Here is a 24,507-nt window from a genome sequence, read left to right on the forward strand (position 1 = left end):
AGGGAGAGGTTGTTGTCCTTGCACCACATGGTCAGGTCTCTGAGCTCCTCCCTACAGGCCGTCTCATCGTTGTCAGTGATCAGGCCTACCACTGTTGGTTCATCAGCAAACTTGATGGTGTTAGAGTCGTGCCTGGCCGTGCAGTCATGAGTGAACAGGGAGTACAGGAGGGGACTGAGCACACACCACTGAGTTGCCCCATTGTTGAGGATCAGTGTGGCGGATGTGTTGTTACCTATCCTTACCACCTGGGAGCGACCCGTCAGGAAGTCCAGGATCTATGAGCTTGGAGGGCACTATGGTGTTGAACGCTGAACTATAGTCAATGAATAGCATTCTCACATAGGTGTTCCTTTTTTCCAGGTGGGAAAGGGCAGTGTGGAGTGCAATAGAGATTGCATCATCTGTGGATCTGTTGGTGCAATATGCAAATTGGAGTGGGTCTAGGGTTTCTGGGATAATGGTGTTGATGTGAGCCATGACCAGCCTTTCATAGCTACAGACGTGAGTGCTACGGGTCGGTAGTCATTTAGGCAGGTTACCTTAGTGTTCTTGGGCACAGGGACTATGGTGGTCTGCTTGAAACATGTTGGTATTACTGACTCAGACAGGGAGAGGTTGAAAATGTCAGTGAAGATACTTGCCAGTTGGTCAGCTCGTGCTCGCAGTACATGTCCTGGTAATCCGTTTGGCCCTGCGGCCTTGTGACTGTTGACCTGTTTAAAGGTCTTACTTCCATCGGTTGCGGAGAGGGTGATCACACAGTCGTCCGGAACAGCTGATGCTCTCATGCATGTTTCATTTTTACTTGCCTCAAAGTTATTTAGTTTACAAGGCCTGCCACAGCCAATGATCGTCGGAGCCGGTATAGTACGATTCGATCTTAGTCCTGTATTGACTCTTTTTCTGTTTGATGGTTCGTCGGAGGGCATAGCTTCCGGGTTAGAGTCCCGCTCCTTGAAAGTGGCAGCTCTACCCTTTAGCTCAGTGCAAATGTTGCCTGTAATCCATGGCTTCTGGTTGGGGTATGTACTTACAGTCACTGTGGGGACGGCGTCCTCGATGCACTTATTGATGAAGCCAATGACTGATGTGGTGTACTCCTCAATGCCATCTGTGCTGGCAAAACAGTCCTGTAGTTTAGCATCTGCTTCGTCTGACCAATTTTTAATAGACAGAGTCACTGGTTCTTCCTGCTTAAATCTTTGCTTTTAAGCATGAATCAGGAGGATAGAATTATGGTCAGATTTACCAAATGGAGGGCGAGTGCGAGCTTTGTACGCATCTCTGTGTGTGGAGTAAAGGTGGTCTAGAATGTTTTTCCCTCTGGTCGCACATTTAACATGCTGATTTGGTAAATTTGGTAAAACTGATTTAAGTTTCCCTGCATTAAAGTCCCCGGCCAGTAGTAGCGCCGCCTCTGGACGAGCGTTTTCCTGTTTGCTTATGGTCAGAATAGAGCTCATTGAGTGCGGTTTTAGTGCCAGCCTCGGTCTGCTGTGGTATGTAGACAGCTACGAAAAATACAGATGAAAACTCTCTAGGTAAATAGTGTTGTCTACAGCTTATCATGAGATACTCTACCTCAGGTGAGAAAAACCCTGAGACTCCCTTAGATATCGTACACCAGCTATTGTTTACAAATATGCATAGGCCCCCGCCCCGTGTCTTACCAGAGGCTGCTGTTCTGTCCTGCCTATAGAGTTTGTAACCCGCCAGCTGAACTGTATGTTCTTAATGTCGTCGTTCAGCCACGACTCGGTGAAACATAAGATATTACAGTTTTTAATGTCCCGTTGGTAGGATATACATGCTTTCAGTTCGTCCCATTTATTTTCCAGCGATTGAATGTTAGCTAGCAGAACGGAAGGCAAGAGCAGATTAGCCACTCGTCCCCTGATCCTCACAAGGATCCTCACATTTCCTTTTCCAGCAAATCACAGGGATCTGGGCCTGGTCGGGTGCCCATAGTATAACCCTCGCATCTGACTCATTGAAGTTCTGTTCATCCCAGTTCTGAAGTCCAGAAGCTCTTTTTGGTCATTAAAGACAGTAGCAGCAACATTATGTACAAAACAAGTCAAATCAAATCAAATTTTATTTGTCACATACACATGGTTAGCAGATGTTAATGCGAGTGTAGCGAAATGCTTGTGCTTCTAGTTCCGACAATGCAGTAATAACCAACAAGTAATCTAACCAACAATTCCAAAACTACTGTCTTAAACACACAAGTGTAAGGGGATAAAGAATATGTACATAAAGATATATGAATGAGTGATGGTACAGAGCGGCATAGGCAAGATGCAGTAGATGGTATCGAGTACAGTATATACATATGAGATGAGTCTGTAAACAAAGTGGCATAGTTAAAGTGGCTAGTGATATATGTATTACATAAAGATGCAGTAGATGATATAGAGTACAGTATATACGTATACATATGAGATGAATAATGTAGGGTATGTAAACATTATATTAGGTAGCATTGTTTAAAGTGGCTAGTGATATATTTTACATCATTTCCCATCAATTCCCATTATTATTAAAGTGGCTGGAGTTGAGTCAGTGTGTTGGCAGCAGCCACTCAATGTTAGTGGTGGCTGTTTAACAGTCTGATGGCCTTGAGATAGAAGCTGTTTTTCAGTCTCTCGGTCCCAGCTTTGATGCACCTGTACTGACCTCGCCTTCTGGATGATAGCGGGGTGAACAGGCAGTGGCTCGGGTGGTTGTTGTCCTTGATGATCTTTATGGCCTTCCTGTAACATCGGGTGGTGTAGGTGTCCTGGAGGGCAAGTAGTTTGCCCCCGGTGATGCGTTGTGTAGACCTCACTACCCTCTGGAGAGCCTTACGGTTGTGGGCGGAGCAGTTAACGTACCAGGCGGTGATACAGCCCGCCAGGATGCTCTCGATTGTGGATCTGTAGAAGTTTGTGAGTGCTTTTGGCGACAAGCCGAATTTCTTCAGCCTCCTGAGGTTGAAGAGGCGCTGCTGCGCCTTCTTCACGATGCTGTCTGTGTGGGTGGACCAATTCAGTTTGTCTGTGATGTGTATGCCGCGGAACTTAAAACTTGCTACCCTCTCCACTTCTGTTCCATCGATGTGGATAGGGGGGTGTTCCCTCTGCTGTTTCCTGAAGTCCACAATCATCTCCTTAGTTTTGTTGATGTTGAGTGTGAGGTTATTTTCCTGACACCACACTCCGAGGGCCCTCACCTCCTCCCTGTAGGCCGTCACGAACAATGCAAAAAAAACTAACAAAATAGCATTGTTGGTTAAGAGCCGATAAGACGGCAGCCATACCCTCCGGCACAATCTTAGTGTAATAAGCATTAACAAACAGGAATCACAGGGGAGTACAGTGCATTCGGAAGTACTCAGACCCCTTGACTTTTTCCCAAAAAATTTACATTACAGCCTTATTCTAAAATTGATTAAATATTTTTTTCATCAGCAATCTACACAAAATACCCCATAATGACAAAGAGAAAAAAATGTTGGCAAATTGAGTAAAAATAAAAAACAGAAATACCTTTTTTAGATACGTAGAGCTCCGAGACAGGATTGTGTTGAGGCACAGATCTAGGGAAGGGTACCAAAAAATGTCTGCAGCATTGAAGAACACAGTAGCCTCCATCATTCTTAACCCTTGTGTGGTGTTCAGGTCTGTGCGACCCATTTTCAGTGTTTACAAAAAATAAAAATGATACAATGAATTATTCTTCCAACCTGAGACTCATTGGCCGTGGCTCATTTTCTGTAAAGAACATGTAAAATAACACATTTTCATTGAGTGCACACTGTGCACCCCCTACACATTTATATTACATCTGGTGTTTGGGTCCACTGGACCCGTGGGTAAAAGTGTGGGAAAGTGTGTGTGTAGGTGAAAACAAATAAAACTGAAACAAAAAGATTTTGTGTGTTCCTTCACTCTGTCTTCCTCCACCCTGGGCCTACTGCTTCAACAGCACCAAGAACCTATCTGTCTGCCTGTCTCACGCTTTTCTAGCGCTCTTTGCCCTTTTTAGTGTGTGAAACTACACAATGTTTTGCTGGAACCTGCACAATGTTATAACAATACATCATTTCTATACATTATTTTGATATATTGTAAAAAAATATATTTAAAAAATGCAGTATTATCCCACACTCTACCTCGGCCAGTTGCTAATTGGAGGAGGGATACAACAAAGAAATAGCTTTGCATATGTGGCTACTTACCACAATTAACCAGTATGACAAAAATAATCTCTGCTCAGGGGGCCTTAGAAATAATTTTTGCAGAGAGAGAAGCTAGTGTGGAAGGAGCGTCTTCCACTCTGGAAGATGAAGAATTTTCCAAATATGAGGATCATGTGTCTGTCAATTCAGAGTCTGACAGTGATTTGGAAGAAGAGGATGAGATTGACCTTCAGCCAGCCCGAGATTAGCCAGTCCCAGGACCAGCCCGTCAGCAACCAGCTCATCAGTAGTTTGCAGGAGGAAGAATATGGATGTCAAAAAATTGTGTAATTGAATGGTCTTCTTGTTCAAAGAATGAGCCACCCCGCATGGCTGCCAATGTAATAAGGATGCAAACAGGCCTGACTCGGATGGCGGTTACTCATTGTCACAGATCCCTCTGGAACTTTCATTGCGCACACCTGGATCCTATTCGCACTGATTGTATTTGCATATATGTGCCCTTTGTTCACCATAATGCTGTCGAGTCTTGTTACAATGTCCGTTGGTGCGTGTGAGTACCTGTGCTGTGTGTTTTGGGCTTTCGTGCCCTTGTGGATTGCGCAGATGATTACGGGACTGGTAATCATTGTGCCTTTACACGGCACGCCTTAATTTGGGCTGAATAAAAAAAGCTTTTACTCATATGCACTCATATGCAGGACAAAGTCTTATTTTGAACTGTTCATCCCAGACACCATCCAGAAAATCATTCTGGACTGCTCTACTTTGGAGGGAAGGTGTGTTTTTGGAGAGAGATGGAAGGAGATGGACCAAACTCATTTACATGCATACTTTGCGGTTCTTATCTTTGCTGGTGTTTTCAGATCTAACAGGGAATCCATAGAATCCCTGTGGGATGCAGAAACTGGCAAATAACTTTTGTGTAACTATGTCTCTGGAAAACGTTCACATTATTTCCAGGATTATCCGCTTCGATAACCTAGACACCAGACCAGCTCGGCGGCAGAGAGACAAGCTAGCTGCAATCAGGTCAGTGAGGGACAAGTGGGTGGACCGCCTTCCCCTGTTTTACAACGTTACTGTTGATGACCAGCTTATGCCATTTAGGGGCCGCTGCCCCTTCAGGCAGTACATACGGTCTAAACTCGCAAAATATGGAATCAAGATCTGCGCTGCCTGTGATGCTGCTTCATCATATGCATGGAACTTGCAATAGTATACGGGGAAGCCAGATGGAGGAGCCTCTGAGAAGAACCAGGAGATGTGGGTTGTCCTGGACGTGTCACAGCATCTCATGCGATAACTTTTTTACATCACACAAGCTTGGACAGGAGCTCCTCAAGAGGAAGCTGACGCTGGTAGGAACAGTATGAAAAAACAAGCCAGAGCTCCCACCTCAGCTGTTGAATACACGGAGCAGGCCTATCAATTCCTCTAAGTTTGTGTTCACGGCAGACACGTCCCTACGTGCCAACGACAGGCCAAAATCTGGTACTCATGAGGACGTTGCATAGGGATGGGAGAATCTGTGTCCAGGAACATCAAAAAACAGAAATCATAATGGTTTTCAATGTCACAAAAGGAGGGGTGGACAATTTAGACAAGCTGGTGACTGGCTACAGCTGCAGAAGAAGAACCCTACGCTGGCCACTTGTGATATTCCTCCATATCTTGGACATCTCTGGGTACAACGTGTTTGCCATCTGGATGGCGTTGAATCCAGATTGGAACAGAGGGAAGCTCCAGAAGAGACAGTTCTTTCTCTGCAATGGTAAGACCTTAAATCCAGGAGGAAGACGCATATCCCAAGGACCCCAGCTTCTGCAGCCATCGTGAGGAAGATTCAGGAGGAGGATGCTGGTGCCCCATCCACCTGACCCACAGAACCAATAACCCCAATACTGGAAGTAAGTGTGAGGGATGTTGTTGCATGTGTGTGTGTCTGACTCACCTACTTTGGCCGTAACTGTACATGTGAGTGAGATTTTGGTAAAATTCCTGAACTAAGAGTTTTCATCATTCTAGATTGCAGCTGGTAGCAACAAGAAGAAGTGCTGCAATGTGTGTGGACCTATGAAGGATAGGAAGACCGTGCACATGCATCATGTGCAAGAAATACATTTGCAAAACACACACACACACACAGTAAAACTACCTCTAAACACCATCCATATTGGATTTCTATTTGCCATATATTTTTGAACTGTGCTGTAATGTTTCATAAAAGTTCTGAACCTATCAATTCTCATTGTTTCTACAGATTGAAAATACAATTTTTGCTAAAAGTAATATTATATTATTGATCGATTGACTATGACTTACATGTCAGTTCATAAACCATGTGCCATGGAATCGGTACATCAAAAATCTCTTCCCAACTATTTTGCAATCTATATTTTGCACAGCTGTCAATTTTTTGGTCCTTAAATGATGGTCTTTAATGTAGGGCCGACAGACAAGTTCCTCACTTTCTCCCCCTTCCACTTTCCTCTTCCATTTTTGCGGTAGCACTGTGATTAGTTGGTTGTAATTTTGACTAGAGCAGACACTTCCATATGTTTTTGTTAGCTGCATGTGCGACATAACACAAGTTCAAAAAAAGACATCTCCAAAAATATGTTTTCAATTGATATTGGTTATCAATTAGTATATTTGAGTTCAACAACAATATTTGTTGTTTTGTTACCCATGTTTTGAATATAATAGATTTTTGTTTCCAAAAATAACATTTTATCAAAAAAATGAACAGCTTTTAGTGACAAATAGGATCTTGCAGAGGTATAAAGCAAATATTAACCATGTATGATGTTGCTTGTAATTTATTTCAGTCAACATCTAAGTAAATTCAAGTAAATTGTTATGGCTGTATTGTTTTAAAACCCAACAATGTTGTGGGTCCACCGCATACATTGGGTGAATAACAAAAACATGAACACCACACAAGGGTTGAATGGAAGAAGTTTGGAACCGCCAAGACGCTTCGTAGAGCTGGCCACCCGGCCAAACTGAGCAATCGGTGGAGAAGGGTCTTGGTCAGTGAGGTGAGGTGACCAAGAAACCGATGGGCACTCTGACAGAGCTCCAGAGTTCTTTTGTGGAGATGTTCCGCGGGTGGTGTGGAGGTAAACCCAGGCCCTGCATGTCCCCAGGCACCCTCATTTGTTGACTTCTGTGATCGAAAAAGCCTTGGTTTCATGCATGTCAACATCAGAAGCCTCCTCCCTAAGTTTGTTTTACTCACTGCTTTAGCACACTCTGCTAACCCTGATGTCCTTGCTGTGTCTGAATCCTGGCTCAGGAAGGCCACCAAAAATTTTGAGATTTCCATACCCAACTATAACATTTTCCGTCAAGATAGAACTGCCAAAGGGGGAGGAGTTGCAGTTTACTGCAGAGAGAGCCTGCAAAGTTATGTCATACTTTCCAGGTCCATACCCAAACAGTTCGAACTACTAATTTTTAAAATTACTCTCTCCAGAAATAAGTCTCTCACTGTTGCCGCCTGCTACCGACCCCACTCAGCTCCCAGCTGTGCCCTGGACACCATTTGTGAATTGATCGCCCCCCATCTAGCTTCAGAGTTTGTTCTGTTAGGTGACCTAAACTGGGATATGCTTAACACCTCGGCAGTCCTACAATCTAAGCTAGATGCCCTCAATCTCACACAAATCATCAAGGAACCCACCAGGTACAACCTTAAATCTGTAAACAAGGGCACCCTCATAGACGTCATCCTGACCAACTAGCCCTCCAAATACACCTCTGCTGTCTTCAACCAGGATCTCAGCGATCACTGCCTCATTGCCTGCATCCGCTACGGAGCCGCAGTCAAACGACCACCCCTCATCACTGTCAAACGCTCCTTTAAACACTTCTGTGAGCAGGCCTTTCTAATCGACCTGGCCCGGGTATCCTGGAAGGACATTGACCTCATCCCGTCAGTTGAGGATGCCTGGTCATTCTTCAAAAGTAACTTCCTCACCATTTTAGATAAGCATGCTCCGTTCAAAAAATGCAGAACTAAGAACAGATACAGCCCTTGGTTCACTCCAGACCTGACTGCCCTCGACCAGCACAAAAATATCATGTGGCGGACTGCAATAGCATCGAATAGTCCCCGCGATATGCAACTGTTCAGGGAAGTCAGGAACCAATACACGCAGTCAGTCAGCTAAGGCCAGCTTCTTCAGGCAGAAGTTTGCATCCTGTAGCTCCAACTCCAAAAAGTTCTGGGACACTGTAAAGTCCATGGAGACTCCTCCCAGCTGCCCACTGCACTGAGGCTAGGTAACACGGTCACCACCGATAAATCCATGATTATCGAAAACTTCAACAAGAATTTCTCAACAGCTGGCCATGCCTTCCGCCTGGCTACTCCAATCTCAGCCAACAGCTCCGCCCCCCCCCGCAGCTACTCGCCCAAGCCTCTCCAGGTTCTCCTTTACCCAAATCCAGATAGCAGATGTTCTGAAAGAGCTGCAAAACCTGGACCCGTACAAATCAGCTGGGCTTGACAATCTGGACCCTCTATTTCTGAATCTATCCGCCGCCATTGTCGCAACCCCTATTACCAGCCTGTTCAACCTCTCTTTCATATCTTCTGAGATCCCCAAGGATTGGAAAGCTGCCGCAGTCATCCCCCTCTTCAAAGGGGGAGACACCCTGGACCCAAACTGTTACAGACCTGTATCCATCCTGCCCTGCCTATCTAAGGTCTTCGAAAGCCAAGTCAACAAACAGGTCACTGACTATCTCGAATCCCACCGTACCTTCTCCGCTGTGCAATCTGGTTTCCGAGCCGGTCACGGGTGCACCTCAGCCACGCTCAAGGTACTAAACGATATCATAACCGCCATCGATAAAAGACAGTACTGTGCAGCCGTCTTCATCGACCTTGCCAAGGCTTTCGACTCTGTCAATCACCATATTCTTATCGGCAGACTCAGTAGCCTCGGTTTTTCGGATGACTGCCTTGCCTGGTTCACCAATTACTTTGCAGACAGAGTTCAGTGTGTCAAATCGGAGGGCATGCTGTCCGGTCCTCTGGCAGTCTCTATGGGGGTGCCACAGGGTTCAATCCTCGGGCCGACTCTTTTCTCTGTATATATCAATGATGTTGCTCTTGCTGCGGGCGATTCCCTGATCCACCTCTACGCAGACGACACCATTCTATATACTTCCGGCCCGTCCTTGGACACTGTGCTATCTAACCTCCAAACGAGCTTCAATGCCATACAACACTCCTTCCGTGGCCTCCAACTGCTCTTAAAACGCTAGTAAAACCAAATGCATGCTTTTCAACCGTTCGCTGCCTGCACCCGCACGCCTGACCAGCATCACCACCCTGGATGGTTCCGACCTTGAATATTTGGACATCTATAAGTACCTAGGTGTCTGGCTAGACTGTAAACTCTCCTTCCAGACTCATATCAAACATCTCCAATCGAAAATCAAATCAAGAATCGGCTTTCTATTCCGCAACAAAGCCTCCTTCACTCACGCCGCCAAACTTACCCTAGTAAAACTGACTATCCTACCGATCCTCGACTTCGGCGATGTCATCTACAAAATTGCTTCCAACACTCTACTCAGCAAACTGGATGCAGTTTATCACAGTGCCATCCGTTTTGTCACTAAAGCACCTTATACCACCCACCACTGCGACTTGTATGCTCTAGTCGGCTGGCCCTCGCTACATATTCGTCGCCAGACCCACTGGCTCCAGGTCATCTACAAGTCCATGCTAGGTAAAGCTCCGCCTTATCTCAGTTCACTGGTCACGATGGCAACACCCATCCGTAGCACGCGCTCCAGCAGGTGTATCTCACTGATCATCCCTAAAGCCAACACCTCATTTGGCCGCCTTTCGTTCCAGTTCTCTGCTGCCTGTGACTGGAACGAATTGCAAAAATAGCTGAAGTTGGAGACTTTTATCTCCCTCACAAACTTCAAACATCTGCTATCTGAGCAGTTAACCGATTGCTGCAGCTGTACATAGTCTATCGGTAAATAGCCCACCCATTTTTACCTACCTCATCCCCATACTGTTTTATTTATTTACTTTTCTGCTCTTTTGCACACCAATATCTCTACCTGTACATGACCATCTGATCATTAATCACTCCAGTGTTATTAATCTGCAAAATTGTAATTATTCGCCTACCTCCTCATGCCTTTTGCACACAATGTATATAGACTCCCCTTTTTTTCTACTGTGTTATTGACTTGTTAATTGTTTACTCCATGTGTAACTCTGTGTTGTCTGTTCACACTGCTATGCTTTATCTTGGCCAGGTCGCAGTTGCAAATGAGAACTTGTTCTCAACTAGCCTACCTGGTTAAATAAAGGTGAAATAAAAAATAATTAAAAAAATAGACATGCTATTCTAGAATGATGACATCACTGATCAATGCCTGAAGCCATCTCTATAGACCATGTTTGCTGATGGCTGATGTAACTGTCCGTCTATGAGTATTGGTTATTTCTCTCAATTCTGTCCAATGGCTCTTCAAAAGTGTTGAATGGACAAAAAAACTGCATTATAAGAGGTAATTTTTACAGTGGATTTACCCCCCCCCCCCCCTGATACCCCTTCTCTATCACGTGACATTGTGATGCCAGTGCACTGGCCACTCCAGTACGAAAAGGGGGAACTGTTACTTATCCAGGTGTAGTCAGCATGCAGTGTGTCTGGACCCTCTCCCTGCTTCAGCTAGTTGCCCTGTGGGCCAACGCAGCAGTGCTCACTGAAAATGGCCTCCCCAACCTCTGGGACCAGGCACCCAGCCAGCTGCCAGACCTGCCTCAGTTGGACAACAATTTGGTTCATTGCGTCACTGAATAAATAAAGTTATACAGTGGGGCAAAAAAGTATTTAGTCAGCCACCAATTTTGCAAGTTCTCCCACTTAAAAATATTAGAGAGGCCTGTAATTTTCATCATTTTATTTATTTTACCTTTACTTTACTAGGCAAGTCAGTTAAGAACAAATTCTTATTTTCAATGACGGCCTAGGAACAGTGGGTTAACTGCCTGTTCAAGGGCAGAACGACAGATTTTGTACCTTGTCAGCTCGGGGATTTGAACTTGCAACATAGGTACACTTCAACTATGACAGACAAAATGAGAAAAAAAATCCAGAAAATCCCATTGCAGGATTTTTAATGAATTTATTTGCAAATTATGGTGGAAAATAAGTATTTGGTCAATAACAAAAGTTTATCTCAATACTTTGTTATATACCCTTTGTTGGCAATGACAGAGGTCAAACGTTTTCTGTAAGTCTTCACAAGATTTTCACACACTGTTGCTGGTATTTTGGCCCATTCCTCCATGCAGATCTCCTCTAGAGCAGTGATGTTTTGGGGCTGTTGCTGGGCAACACAGACTTTCAACTCCCTCCAAAGATTTTCTATGGGGTTGAGATCTGGAGACTGGCTAGGCCACTCCAGGACCTTGAAATGCTTCTTACGAAGCCACTCCTTCGTTGCCTGGGTGGTGTGTTTGGGATCATTGTCATGCTGAAAGACCCAGCCACGTTTCATCTTCAATGCCCTTGCTGATGGAAGGAGGTTTTCACTCAAAATCTCACGATACATGGCCCCATTCATTCAGTGGGCCTGGTCCCTTTGCAGAAAAACAGCCCCAAAGCATGATGTTTCCAACCCCATGCTTCACAGTAGGTATGGTGTTCTTTGGATGCAACTCAGCATTCTTTGTCCTCCAAACACAACGAGTTGAGTTTTTACCAAAAAGTTATATTTTGGTTTCATCTGACCATATGACATTCTCCCAATCTTCTTCTGGATCATCCAAATGCTCTCTTGCAAACTTCAGACGGGCCTGGACATGTACTGGCTTAAGCAGGGGGACACATCTGGCACTGCAGGATTTGAGTCCCTGGCGGCGTAGTGTGTTACTGATGGTAGGCTTTGTTACTTTGGTCCCAGCTCTCTGCAGGTCATTCACTAGGTCCCCCCCCGTGTGGTTCTGGGATTTTTGCTCACCGTTCTTGTGATCATTTTGGCCCCACGGGGTGAGATCTTGCGTGGAGACCCAGATCGAGGGAGATTATCAGTGGTCTTGTATGTCTTCCCTTTCCTAATAATTGCTCCCACAGTGGATTTCTTCAAACCAAGCTGCTTACCTATTGCAGATTCAGTCTTCCCAGCCTGGTGCAGGTCTACAATTTTGTTTCTGGTGTCCTTTGACAGCTCTTTGGTCTTGGCCATAGTGGAGTTTGGAGTGTGACTGTTTGAGGTTGTGGACAGGTGACTTTTATACTGATAACAAGTTCAAACAGGCGCCATTAATACAGGTAACGAGTGGAGGACAGAGGAGCCTCTTAAAGAAGAAGTTACAGGTCTGTGAGAGCCAGAAATCTTGCTTGTTTGTAGGTGACCAAATACTTATTTTCCACCATAATTTGCAAATAAATTCATAAAAATTCCTACAATGTGATTTTCTGGATTTTTTTTCCAATTTTGTCTGTCATAGTTGAAGTGTACCTATGATGAAAATTACAGGCCTCTCTCATCTTTTTAAGTTGGAGAACTTGCACAATTGGTGGCTGACTAAATACTTTTTTGCCCCACTGTACGTGTTCGATGGTCAATCAAAAACTTGATCAATCTACACCGATTTGCTTTATATAACCGTCAGTTTCCCTTTTAAGTTAAGTTTTCTATGCACTGAGGGTCATGTTTAAGGGTCATGCACAGTTACATTCATGCACAGTTACATAAACTGTAAGTTTATGCTGCACACACATATAACAGCAGCAAACTCCGGGAACCCCGAGCCCACATGCAGGACAGAGTTTGACTCAGGAAAACATTGTAAAGTAAACATAGATAAGCATCAACAAACAGGAATGACAGGAGAATAGAAATGCTCTTTTCGATGATGAAATCACTGATCAATGTCTGAAGCCTTTGCCTTCCCTATGGATCATGTTTGCTGACATAACTGTTTTGGTTGTTTCTCTGACCCTTGTCCAATGGCTCTTCAAAAGTGCTGAGTGGACAAAAAAACGGCATGATAAGTGGATTTACCCCCCCCCCCCCCCCCGATACCCCTTCTCTATCATGCGATGTTGTGAGGCCAAAGTGCACTGACCACTCCAGTACAAAAAGGGGGAACTGTTACTTACCCAGGTGTAGTCAGCATGCAGTGTGTCTGGACCCTCTCCCTGCTTCAGCTAGTTGCCCTGTGGGCCAACGCAGCAGTGCTCACTGAAAATGGCCTCCCCATCCTCTGGGACCAGGCACCCAGCCAGCTGTCGGACCTGCCTCAGGCGGACAACGTGGTCACGATCAACCCCTGGAATTCCCTGCAGAGGATGAGTCTGTATAGGATACTGGTGGGCTCCACTGACAAGTATATGGCCTCCATGGGAACCAATGACAGTGCCAGCCCGTTGTGGGGCCTGCCTCTGCAGCTGGCCTGGAAACTCAGATCAGGTATGTCGGGCCTTCATTAGGTAGGTTTGGGGAGTCGAATATATGCACATTGTTTTTGTGATAACTGTAATACACAATAATGTTGACTACGTTTCTCAGTTGTCTCGATCAGATGGTTTATCAAAGGATTTCATGGGGGAAGAGATGTGACAATGCGCTTCTGTTCCCGTAGGGCGTTTGGTTGACCCCACTGGCGCTACAACATGTGGACAGGAAGGAGATCCCATGTGCATTTCCACTAATAGCTGGTGGGCATGTAAGCACTGTGACACACATTCAACCATGGAGGCCATGTGTGTAGCCCTACACTTCAATAACAGACCATTAGTAAACTCTCGCTCTCTCGCTCCTTCTCTCCCTCCCCAGGTGTGAACTACTACCTCTCAGTGATCCCGTTCCTGGCTGCTGTGCAGAAAGGCCTGATTGGAGATGGTCTCATTCAGGTCCAGGTACAGGCACCAGCTGAGGCAGCTGAAGACTCCTGCACCTCGTACACAGACTGCTCTGCTAAGTACCCAGACCTCATGGCCAAATGGGAAGAATTCTTCCAGGTAAGCTATTCAATGAACCTCCTTCCCCATGGGAAGCATTTTCCTTCTTGCCCTAGGAGATAAAACCGGTTTGTTAATTTAGTTGAGTGAGGCCTAGACTCAATCAGATCAATAGCAGACACCCGTATAGTGGATGTTATGGCAGTTGTCAGAAGTGGAACTATGTTGGAGCCGTCAGATTGGTGAGCAGCTGCTCTTGTGATCGTGAAGCCACACCCGTCCAACTGATTTTCAGAACGCCAAGGTGTAGGCCGTATAGAAACAATTATGCTTAGATTGAACAATCATTCAACGAAATAATGACTTCTATCACTCTAATCAAGGTGTAGATTAGGTCTCACATTCCAGTGTTCAAATTTGTATATAGCAATGTCCGCCTTAAGTATAACAAGGAGCCACTTGTGGATCTGACAGCTGCACCGCAGTTCCACCTCCGATACCGCCAAAACAACCGCTATGCGGATCTGATTGAATCGAGCCCTTAAGTCACTGTTCATATATGTGACCCATTGGTGAATGCATAAAATTATTTGGCGTTCTTGGTTTATAATATGCTACCTTTCCATTCTAGACCCTGAAAGATGTTAGCGCATCTGAGATTTCTGACTTTGAGAAAAGGGACCAGATTCTAGGTGCCTTTTGGGCAGGTGAATCACTCTCTTTGAATACTGCCTCATCCAGCTGCAAGGCAAAGTGAGTAGAAACATTAAGTGATACAGGTCATCACCATTTGACTTCATTTTTGGTACTCTTGACACAATGTTGAGTTTCAATTAAATATACGACTCTGTCCTTCAATCAGCTTTTACCTTGATTATTGATTATTATTTACGAAAACGATTATTGATTCAGTCTTTTGAGTCCCAATTTAGTCCTTGTAATCACACCTTTGACCTTTGTTACAGGATGAGCTACTATTCCAGCCCAGAGGTTGCATTCGCCAAAAGCTGGATGAACGCTGCAGATTACGTGGCAGCCGCGTACTTCCAGTCCAGCCTGAATAACTCTGTGCTTTTCATGGGACCTCTGCCCAGCAGAGTGCTTCAGGAGGGGGATAGTGCTCCTAACATAGCTGACCTAAGCACAGAGGAGAACCACACCCTCTATATCTTTGGTTGGATGAACAGGATGAACACGATTCTTTGTGAGTACTTTTAGTCCCCCGAGATGGATGTTAAAAAAATATATTTGATCATTCTTTGTATGAAGAGTAGAGGAACATTTCAGAGTGAAATTGAGATGACAGACACCAGTCAGTGAGAAAATGAAGTCTATAGTCTCCCTCTAGTGGTGACATGTATTGAAATTGAGAGATCTACAGTACAAATTCAGTTGCATCAGGTTACTTGATCACATTTTCTTAACCAGTTGTTGTTCACCTTGTGACAGTGGGCTCTCCGGTTAAGATGTGGCGCTCAGCCATGTGCTCTGACAAGTCTCGGGAGAAAGGCCGGGAGCTCCTACAGAACCTGATCCTGGACCCTAAATTCGCTGTTTCCACCTTCGTCTCCATTCTGACAGAGATGACCCGCAGCTGCTCGGGCCTCAGCACATAAGTCCAATGAATAAAACTCACACAGTGCTATTTACACTTCCTGTGTTTGCCATCATTCCTTTTCCACAGTAGACAAAAGTCCTTGTTGATTAATGCACAAACAATGTATGTATTGTATGACTCTAATAATACATTTACATGGAAGAGTGGCTCAGTGTATAAAGTGCATAATAACAAAGATAAATAAATGTTGCTTGAAATTTGAACATTATCTCTCACATGCCAAAATGTTCATTGATCTTCACACTCAAACTTTAAGCTTGGATATGTATCAGATATTCATCATATCCATTGATTCTATTCCATCCTAAAGATATCCATTGATTCTCTTATTTCCTAAACCTGTTTCGCAGTCTGCATGGCATGTGTGTTTATTGTTTTTCTCTTGCCGTGAATACTTTGGTCATTCAATTTTCTCCTGATGCTGGCAAGTTCATCCTCGTCAATGTGTTCATAATCTTTAGTGTCATCATCATCCTGTTTAATTGTCTTGTGCCGAGGACTGTTTTCTTCACCGGTGGCTGAGGAGAGGACACAAACACAACAAGGCAATGAGAATCAAAGTCGAGCTTTTGACATAGAGATTGATTAAGGAATAAGGTCAGAGGAGATGTGGTATATGGCTAATATACCATGGATGAGGGCTGTTTCTTAGGCACGACGTGCCTTACTGCTATTACAAACTGGTTACCAATGTAATTAGACCAGTCAAAATGATTTTTTTGGTCATACCTATGGTACAGTATATGGTCTGATATGCCATGGCTGTTAGCCAATCAGCATTCAGGGCTCGAACCACCCAGTTTATAATATTAGTTATCGGTTGCTTTCCAAAATCTAGAAAGTATTTATACTTGACAATTAAGTTAAGTAGCAAAATGAGTCTGCTGCAATTTTGCTCACAACTATCCTCCAAGCATGTTGAATATTCAACAAAAGTATTCTGATAGAATATAGAAACATAGACAAACCTTTTTGTGGGCCTGAATCAGTCACTGTGACCAGACTTGTTTTGGAAGTTTCATTTCTTGGTGGAAGTGTGTTCTGTTCTACACAGCTTGATGTTCTAGAGGTAGGCACTGCTTGTTCGGCTTTATTGGCTGCATGTGGGCTCTTCAATATAATAACACAGACCACACAAAGAATTAGTACTGTAATCGATTGAATATTACTTTTCGCTAAAATACATCTGATAGCTATTGTTGCTGTTATTGTTTATTAAGGCATAAAATACAACAGATGATCGACTCACCTTTGGAGAGGGTGGATCTGGCTTCTTCGGCCTGGGAGGCGGCAGTTTCACTGTATCTTCTGAGTGCTTTTGGTGTCTCTTGGGTGGTCGAGGGGGAGGCAGCACGCTGGCATTGACATACCTCCTCAGGGTGAAGTAGCAGTCCTCTCCTATCTCCTCTACAGCTGAGCGGACGGCCTCGCCCTGGGTCGGCTCTGGGCCGCTCCACCTCTCCAGAAGCTGCAGGGCCATGTTGGTGCGGTTGACAGGCACCTCCCAACACTGGGCCAGGTCCAGGGTGGAGACAATAAGGTAGGGGTCAGTGATCTCCTCCTCCAGCTGCAGCCCCGCGGCCCCAGCCAAGAGGTCCTCCATCACTGAGAGGTCCCTCATGGACACCTTGACGTTGAAGGGCAGGGAGAACCTGTGGCAGAGGTCTGAGAGCATGTACTGCTTCTTGTCGTGGACCACCTCCACAAAACCCCCGTCCAGACACATGGGGATCAGCACGGCCTCGTACTTCTTCCCCACCATCTTTTCACAGGCCAGGGCCTCCACCGTCTTCCTCTTGTCTCCGTAGATCACCTCGCTTGTCTCCATCTTGTGTACCAGGTACTGGTCTCCCACCAGCACCGAGGACAGCCCCTCGTAGTGGGTCTCAAAGGCCCTGGTGGCCACTACGTGCAGCTGCTCCATGTTACTCTTGGCCACCTCCAGATCATACGCTGTGGGAAATGTCCGGGGCCTGCGCTTGAACCTGCCATTGTAAGACACTGGGATGAGGAAGCGTCTCTGGGCCTCGCTGCGAATCTCAGATGCTAGGATTCTCTTCGCCTGGTAGGCACTGTGGACAATGACCTGCTTAGAGGATTTCAGGAAACCCAATTCCTCCTGAACTTGTGATGGTGGCTCGATGACTTCTGCTATGAAGGGGAAGAACTCGCTGGGCTTGGCAAAGACATCACGGAAGGACAGAGGCTGCATGAAACAGGCACCGTCACACTCCTCTGTAACGTCCAAAACCTCAACATCCAGGGTGGATGGGATGAAAACAACATTCTTCCCAACTGTGAACAAAAAAATGTATTATTTTTTGTTTAGTATGCAAGCACAAGCTATGATAGGCAGGCTACTTTTCTGTAAGAAATGTTTCAACAAGATTCTTGATTCAAATGTTTTTCCAACAATATATACATAATGCAGCGTATATACATATTTTGTAAGTCATTGAATTGATCGCCAAAGGTTTGACATTAGTAAATCCGTTTAACTGCAGCTTTCAATAAAGTTTTCTGTTGTGGACAGGAAGTAGCAATGCATCGTGATTGCCTGAACAGCATGACGACTACACATCAAAACATTGACGACTTTTGTGTCTGTGCTTCTGAAACAACCTAAGACCAGTGTAGCTTTCATGAACATTAGTTGTCAAGATTGCAGTGTCCCCTTTAACTTGAAAACCAACATTGAGATGAGGAAAAACGCAATTAAAACATGAAAAACATTTTTGCGACTTTTAATTTTTATTTATTTTTTAAATCAGGAGATTAAAGCCTTTTTCATTCCACATAACTTTGATGTAAAGTGAAAATATTAATGGTCCGTTTGAGACTCACACTTGGATACCGTCTGAAGCTCGTAGACAGGTGTGAGAACCAACTCTCCGCTGTAGTCCTCTGGCAACTCAGACACGCACTTCTCGTTTGACGGCAAAGACTTGGCCCAAGTCACTGTCCTTTTCCTTCCTTTGGGCATTTTCCATTCCACCAGCTCCCCGAGGGTGTAGAACTGGTCGTCGGCACACTCATAGAACTCCCCAGTGTGCGAGAGCTTCACAGTGAAGATGTGCTTGGAGTCTTTCCGCGTGACCTCACAGTCAACATGGCTGTCTCCATGCTCTGTCCTAATAGCAGTGAGTCTGAAGCTCTCCTCTGCCTGGATGGTCCCCTCGGGAAGCTGTAGCTTCTCAGGGCAGTAGAACTCTGGTTGGCCCAGGCACTCAGGGCTGATACGCACCGAGTCAACAATCTCCTGTATACTGGTGTATGGCCTCTTGTCGGCCACGATCCTGAAAAGGCCTGACAGTACAGGCAGGCAAAGCAATATATGAAATTATATTTATTGGTACAATGCACAAAACCACATGTTGGTAAGGTCCCTTTCTTACCCGAGAGAGGGGTTTGGACATTGACATGTATACTGTAAACTGCAATACATGGTAAAGGCCAATAATTAAGACATTTATTAAGAAATTAAAATCAGAATATATCAATCTATATTACAATGCTTTATAAAGGTACACATTTGATGACAAAACAATTAGATTTCATATTCAAGGTACAGTTTGGATGTTTCGGGCCCACCTGGGTAGTCAAGCGATAGATCGACTGTTATGGATTTGGATCCCTCAGACTGAAGCTCCACGATGAGTCTGGGGACACTGATCCCAATGATCTTCAGGAGCTCTCCGCAGGAGAAACTCCCCTCTCTTCCATACAGCTCATACACAGAACCTGGTAGAAAGTCATTTCAATGGATCTAGTGTAGTGGCACTGGATGGCTCTAAGAACAGTCGATTGTCTATTCTCCTTGTGGTGTAATGGATCCAAGTAAGTAAAGGGCAGTAACATTTAATAACTATTATAAATAAGCATTAATAATTCATGCACACACATTTATAAAGGCGTATTCATGAAAGTTAGCACAGTGTTACCACACAACTTGCCCCAATAATAGTCTCGTCAACAGTTTTATGTTGAATTTTGTAACGTGAAATACCTTTTGTTTATATCAGTTGCACGTTAAAATACTTCATACACTGTGAGCCGTTAATCTTAACTTGCATTCACACGACATCATTTGTTATTCCAAAATGCCAGTCCAGTGAGTAAAGTTGGGGCTAATATGATGTCTTCAGTCTTACCTTGGAAATAATATCCAGATTGCATCTGCAGTACTCTAGGGAGAGACTTGGCATCCACCGAGCGGGTGAACTCATCCAGTGTCATAGCCATCCTTTTCATTTGATCTCTGGGTGACCCGGACAAGTGTACCGAAGAAAACCTAGAGAGGAGACGCCACCTTCAACATGGGTCAGTCAACAAGTTGACCAGCGGTGTATTAATACCAAGTAACCCGTGTGCCAGGGCTCATTCTTGAGTATTAAGGCTCTCTTTCAGTGGCATAGTCAGGCACAGTGAACAACGCGAATCAGTGACACAGAAAGAAAAAGCATCCACGTATGAGTCACTCGTGCAACAGCAGAGGTTTACAGGAGCCCCCACTCTGCCTCCGGAAACCAGAGGTAGCTAACTAACCACAACTCACTAAGTAGCTAGGTTGTATCACTGGGAATCCAGCCGGAGACCAATGCCACAGAACAACAATATGTTAGTCACAATAACGATGATTAACATAAAATCAGAAAAAGGCCACTTGTAAGTCTGTAGTGACTTGCACTTCTGCAGGCACTGGATTAAAGGGGAACTGACCCAAAAAACAAAAAAAAACAGCACGTCTCCAGACAAAAAATATCTGTTTTTATCTATTATCTAGTGACCAGATTAAAATAATCATTAGGTGCGTAGTTTCTGAACAGTTGTGTATGATACATATGACTAAACCAAACATACTCCCCTGTGATGACACTAATGATGTCTTACACAATTACATTTTATTCAAATATTTAAATGTTTTATTACAGCCAATAAGCCAACAGTTACAGACAAAAATAATAATAATAATATATGAAACATGACTAAACTCCACACGATAATGACTTGTTTCCTTTTCTCCAGGAGGTCCACTCATGTCCCAAATCAGTATGGCTGCCCCAACACATGCCTCTGCTGTGTTGGCTTACATCTTAGCAAGCTGTATCTAATACTGATTTATAATTCATTTTATTTCTCTTTTGTTTTTCCAAAATACCAATACAGGTTAGGAGATCATCAGGAAGAAAATAGAGCTCTTTCGTGGTTGTCACTTGCCCTTCTGATATTCTATCTGCATGGGTAGAATTCACAAGCATGTTTTACACAAATTAACCCACTGTAACAGCACACAGAAGATAAGAAAACACTGAAAATAAGATACTACTACTGAAATTTACCTTAATACTTAAAAAAAAATAACGACATTAAATGTTTACAGTTTAAAGGCATAGGTAAACATGGAATGAAGATGATTGTTTTGAGCCTTCAAAAAGGAATGTAAAGTAAACGATAGATACAAACAATGTGCTTTATCCATATAGACATATTTACATAAGTCTTTGGCTTATGATTTAAGATTTGCTACAAAATAAAAACAAGATGAGTCAGCCATCAGTCCACGATACAAACATTACCAAGCCAAAGTCACGTGTCAGCACTTATAGAGCGCTGTATTTTCTTCTGTCACATTTGTGATCGACTTCTATATATAGATATATATTGTTCGTTGACAATAATGCTGCTAATGTAAAAAATTTAAAATTAAAAAAACGTTTTTAGCATGCAACACCATGGCATTAGTGTTACCCTTTTTATTTCTTCTTTTTTTTTTACAATGGCTGCACGTAAAAAATAACTAAATCTGCGAAAGACATTGAAGCAAATGTGGCCTAGTGGCCGACACTTGTCTCTCTGGCACTGAACATGGCGAAGTACAATGGAGACATTTACAAACCACTCACATCATACTCCCAGTACAATTAGAAACATTAAAGAGTTTTCAACAACAACAAAAAAAATCCAAAAACCATCTATAGCAGTCTGTATAGGCTTAGTCAACGATGCCCACCTCCAAAAGGATCTGTAGTGTTGGAATGGTTACCAAGTTCCGGATGTTCTGTTTCGTCCCGTCTTCTTGGCTAAGATGTCTCGATGAACTCCAGAGCAAGGTCGTAGCAGAAACGATACTGCTCCTGTTCAGATGAAAACACATCCTGTGTGAACCGTTGTGGTGCTAAAACACGATAAACACAATGCTATAGTACAACCGTATAGGATGAACAATACACTAATAACATGGTGATAACAAGATGAATCACTACTGAATGGAGTATTCAATTCTTAACATAAAAAATATGTTATTTCTAACTATTCTCTGGCAGTGAATTGAGGAGCTAACAGGTAACTTTGACACAGACTCTTTTGTTAATTTGTCCATGGTCCATAACATGATCATTGTTCTATATTTTTGTCAATATCACCTGGTTATAATTTGTTCCCAAACCATCTGCAAAACAAATCTAACATGAGGTGTTCCTATCTGTTCTCTACTACCTTCATATTATTGGCCGGCTTCGTTCCAAATTTCTCCAGAAAATATCAGAAGTGAATATCACCAGAAATGAGAGGTGGCGTAGGCCTACGCTAATATACTGGCACTATATGAGTCAGAGATGAGTCTGTTGGGGAAACTCAGATTGACTGAACTGGAGTCAGCTGCTGGCCTGTCTTACCGGGCTGTCCACCATGTTGGGCTTGCTGTTCCTCAGGCTCTTGACGGCATGGAACACGTCCACCACATTCTGCCTCTTGATCATCTCACACACGATGCTGATAGCACAGAACATGCCGCTGCGGCCGCCTCCGTTCCTACAGCACAGGAACACAAGGGTGGTAACGGGAGGTTGGTTGGGTGACTAATGCTATTCTACACAACTGCCAAACTTGGCAAATACAAGAGGTGGGTGCAGATAGGAGAGAGATGATGGGGTTTTTATTTGTATACATGTCGGAGGTGTTTGTGTGTGAGTGGTAGTGTGTACACTCACAGGCAGTGGATGATGGTGCGTCCCTCTCCCTCCTCACACTCCTCCTGCCACTTGTCCACCTGCAGTATGAGCTTAAGGAAGGAGCGCTTGGACGCTGGCACTTCTCTGTGGGCGGCCCAGCCCAGGTACTGGAACTGCCTCACCATCAGGTAGCCCTCTTGAGGCTGTGCGGAACACAGAAACATACATAATCAACGGCAGCCATTTTGTCTCCGACTCTGAATGTCATAACATTAAAAGAATCAAACCATCAACCTCGATGGCAGCGACTAAAAAAAACAAGATAGTGGAGCACTTACTCTGGTGAGGTTACATATTCTGAAGAGACGGCTGATGACGTCACAATCCATGGAGCAGGACATACATTCAACTTGGACAGGACCGTAGCGAAGCATCCCCTCTTCAGGCCAGTACTGAGGACAGCCCTGATTGACAACAACAACAACCTTAGCAATGACGTGTAGCCTACCTTCGCTCAATGCACAATAATGCAATTTGGAACCAGGGTCCACGGCAGTGAACACAGGAGGGGGAAGTGGTCAGGTATTACCTGCGCTAGGTCAATCTCATTGAGCATGACCAGGGACGTGCAGCCGTAGTCGTACACCAGCCTCCAGAAGTCTTTGACCGTGTTGGGCAGAGGGTGCTGGGTCACGATGAAGGCTGCTGGCTGTCTGTAGCTCTGCGGTGGAGAAAGCCAACAAGGAACCATGTAACATCTCACAGCACTGAGTCAGCAGACATTTACAGAGAACACATACTGAAGATATGATCCCTGTCAGAGTGAACAATGTGTGCATATATGAACATGCAAGGAATGTGGAGACATTTCTGATGTTTGAATGACAAGTGTTTGTTTTTTTTTAAACCGGGGCAATCCATGTGGTGGGCATGCTTCTAGCAATAGTAACATTAAATGAAGTTCTGCTGACATACGCCTTAATTAAGCCATGAAACAAATCCAGTATAGTTAGAAGCATTTGAATTATTCAGAAGTGAAAAGTTCAGAAATTACCTGGTATTCTTCTGATGGCTTGGTTAGAAAAAGTCCAGAAGTTTGTGAAGCGTACGAGGAAGTGATTTAACATTACCCTCCAAATGAAAAAGATCATAATCTAGCAAAGTTCTGCTTCTCTGTGCACATGAAATACCATCTCCCAGGATCTAGGTCATCTCCCAGGATCTATGTCAATACTCCCAGGATCTAGGTCATCTCCCAGGATCTATGTCAATACTCCCAGGATCTAGGTCATCTCCCAGGATCTATGTCAATACTCCCAGGATCTATGTGTCAATACATAGTTTTATTATTTATTCACCACGGTTTCTCTCATTCAGAGTATTTAGCAAGAGTCTCTTTTGAGAGTTCTGTTTCAGGGTCCATTGGAATTCTAGCAAGGACTGAGAAGAGGATTTGAATTCAACCTCTTTGTATAAAATACACTGTATTTTATACAAAGAGCAGGGTCATGTTTAGTACGGTCACCAACCACATTCTCTTTGCTATATGCAATATATTACCCCCCAAAAAAGGCTATAGCTACGCGTTGGCTTCTGACCCTTTTCTCAATTACGCAGCTATGACAAGATGACTCCCAGGAGATGGATTGACTTTTGGGCACAGATCCTGAGATCAACCTTAAAGAATCCTGATCCAAGAGGTGAAATAGTGAGGCAGTCTGTTGTATTATGTGGATACTGTAGTAGTAGTTACCGACTGGATTATTGGTAGAACTAATAATAAAATACCGTGGTTAT

The 24,507-nt window shown here is 44.1% G+C and overlaps 3 protein-coding genes across 15 annotated transcripts in view; 1 reads left to right on the forward strand and 2 right to left on the reverse strand.

The window, feature by feature from the left end:
* Positions 1 to 13,256: 13,256 nt before the first annotated feature.
* LOC109866409 (protein LEG1 homolog) lies at positions 13,257 to 15,963 on the forward strand. Its single transcript, XM_020455083.2, has 6 exons — positions 13,257 to 13,651; positions 13,824 to 13,907; positions 14,018 to 14,202; positions 14,774 to 14,895; positions 15,108 to 15,346; positions 15,592 to 15,963. Exons 1-6 carry the CDS (start codon positions 13,357 to 13,359, stop codon positions 15,756 to 15,758), a joined length of 1,092 nt encoding a protein of 363 aa, XP_020310672.1. The 5' UTR covers positions 13,257 to 13,356; the 3' UTR covers positions 15,759 to 15,963.
* LOC109866407 (protein THEMIS-like) lies at positions 15,592 to 20,256 on the reverse strand. Its single transcript, XM_020455082.2, has 6 exons — positions 19,912 to 20,256; positions 19,352 to 19,501; positions 18,605 to 19,066; positions 17,010 to 18,055; positions 16,729 to 16,870; positions 15,592 to 16,278 (listed from the first exon to the last, which is right to left on the reverse strand). Exons 1-6 carry the CDS (start codon positions 20,009 to 20,011, stop codon positions 16,094 to 16,096), a joined length of 2,085 nt encoding a protein of 694 aa, XP_020310671.1. The 5' UTR covers positions 20,012 to 20,256; the 3' UTR covers positions 15,592 to 16,093.
* Positions 20,257 to 20,646: 390 nt separating this feature from the next.
* Positions 20,647 to 24,507, reverse strand: part of ptprk (protein tyrosine phosphatase receptor type K) — a 149,181-nt gene continuing 145,320 nt past the window's right edge. For all 13 annotated transcript variants that reach the window (XM_031800933.1, XM_031800932.1, XM_031800934.1 and 10 more), the window contains 5 exons: positions 23,300 to 23,431; positions 23,049 to 23,174; positions 22,750 to 22,913; positions 22,435 to 22,570; positions 20,647 to 21,894 (listed from right to left, as the gene is read on the reverse strand). In XM_031800933.1, coding sequence (XP_031656793.1) covers positions 21,841 to 21,894; positions 22,435 to 22,570; positions 22,750 to 22,913; positions 23,049 to 23,174; positions 23,300 to 23,431 — 612 coding nt within the window. In that variant the 3' untranslated portion in view covers positions 20,647 to 21,840. The remainder of the gene's footprint in view (positions 21,895 to 22,434; positions 22,571 to 22,749; positions 22,914 to 23,048; positions 23,175 to 23,299; positions 23,432 to 24,507) is intronic.

This window comes from Oncorhynchus kisutch, linkage group LG21, assembly GCF_002021735.2.
Source record: "Oncorhynchus kisutch isolate 150728-3 linkage group LG21, Okis_V2, whole genome shotgun sequence".
NCBI lineage: Eukaryota > Metazoa > Chordata > Actinopteri > Salmoniformes > Salmonidae > Oncorhynchus > Oncorhynchus kisutch.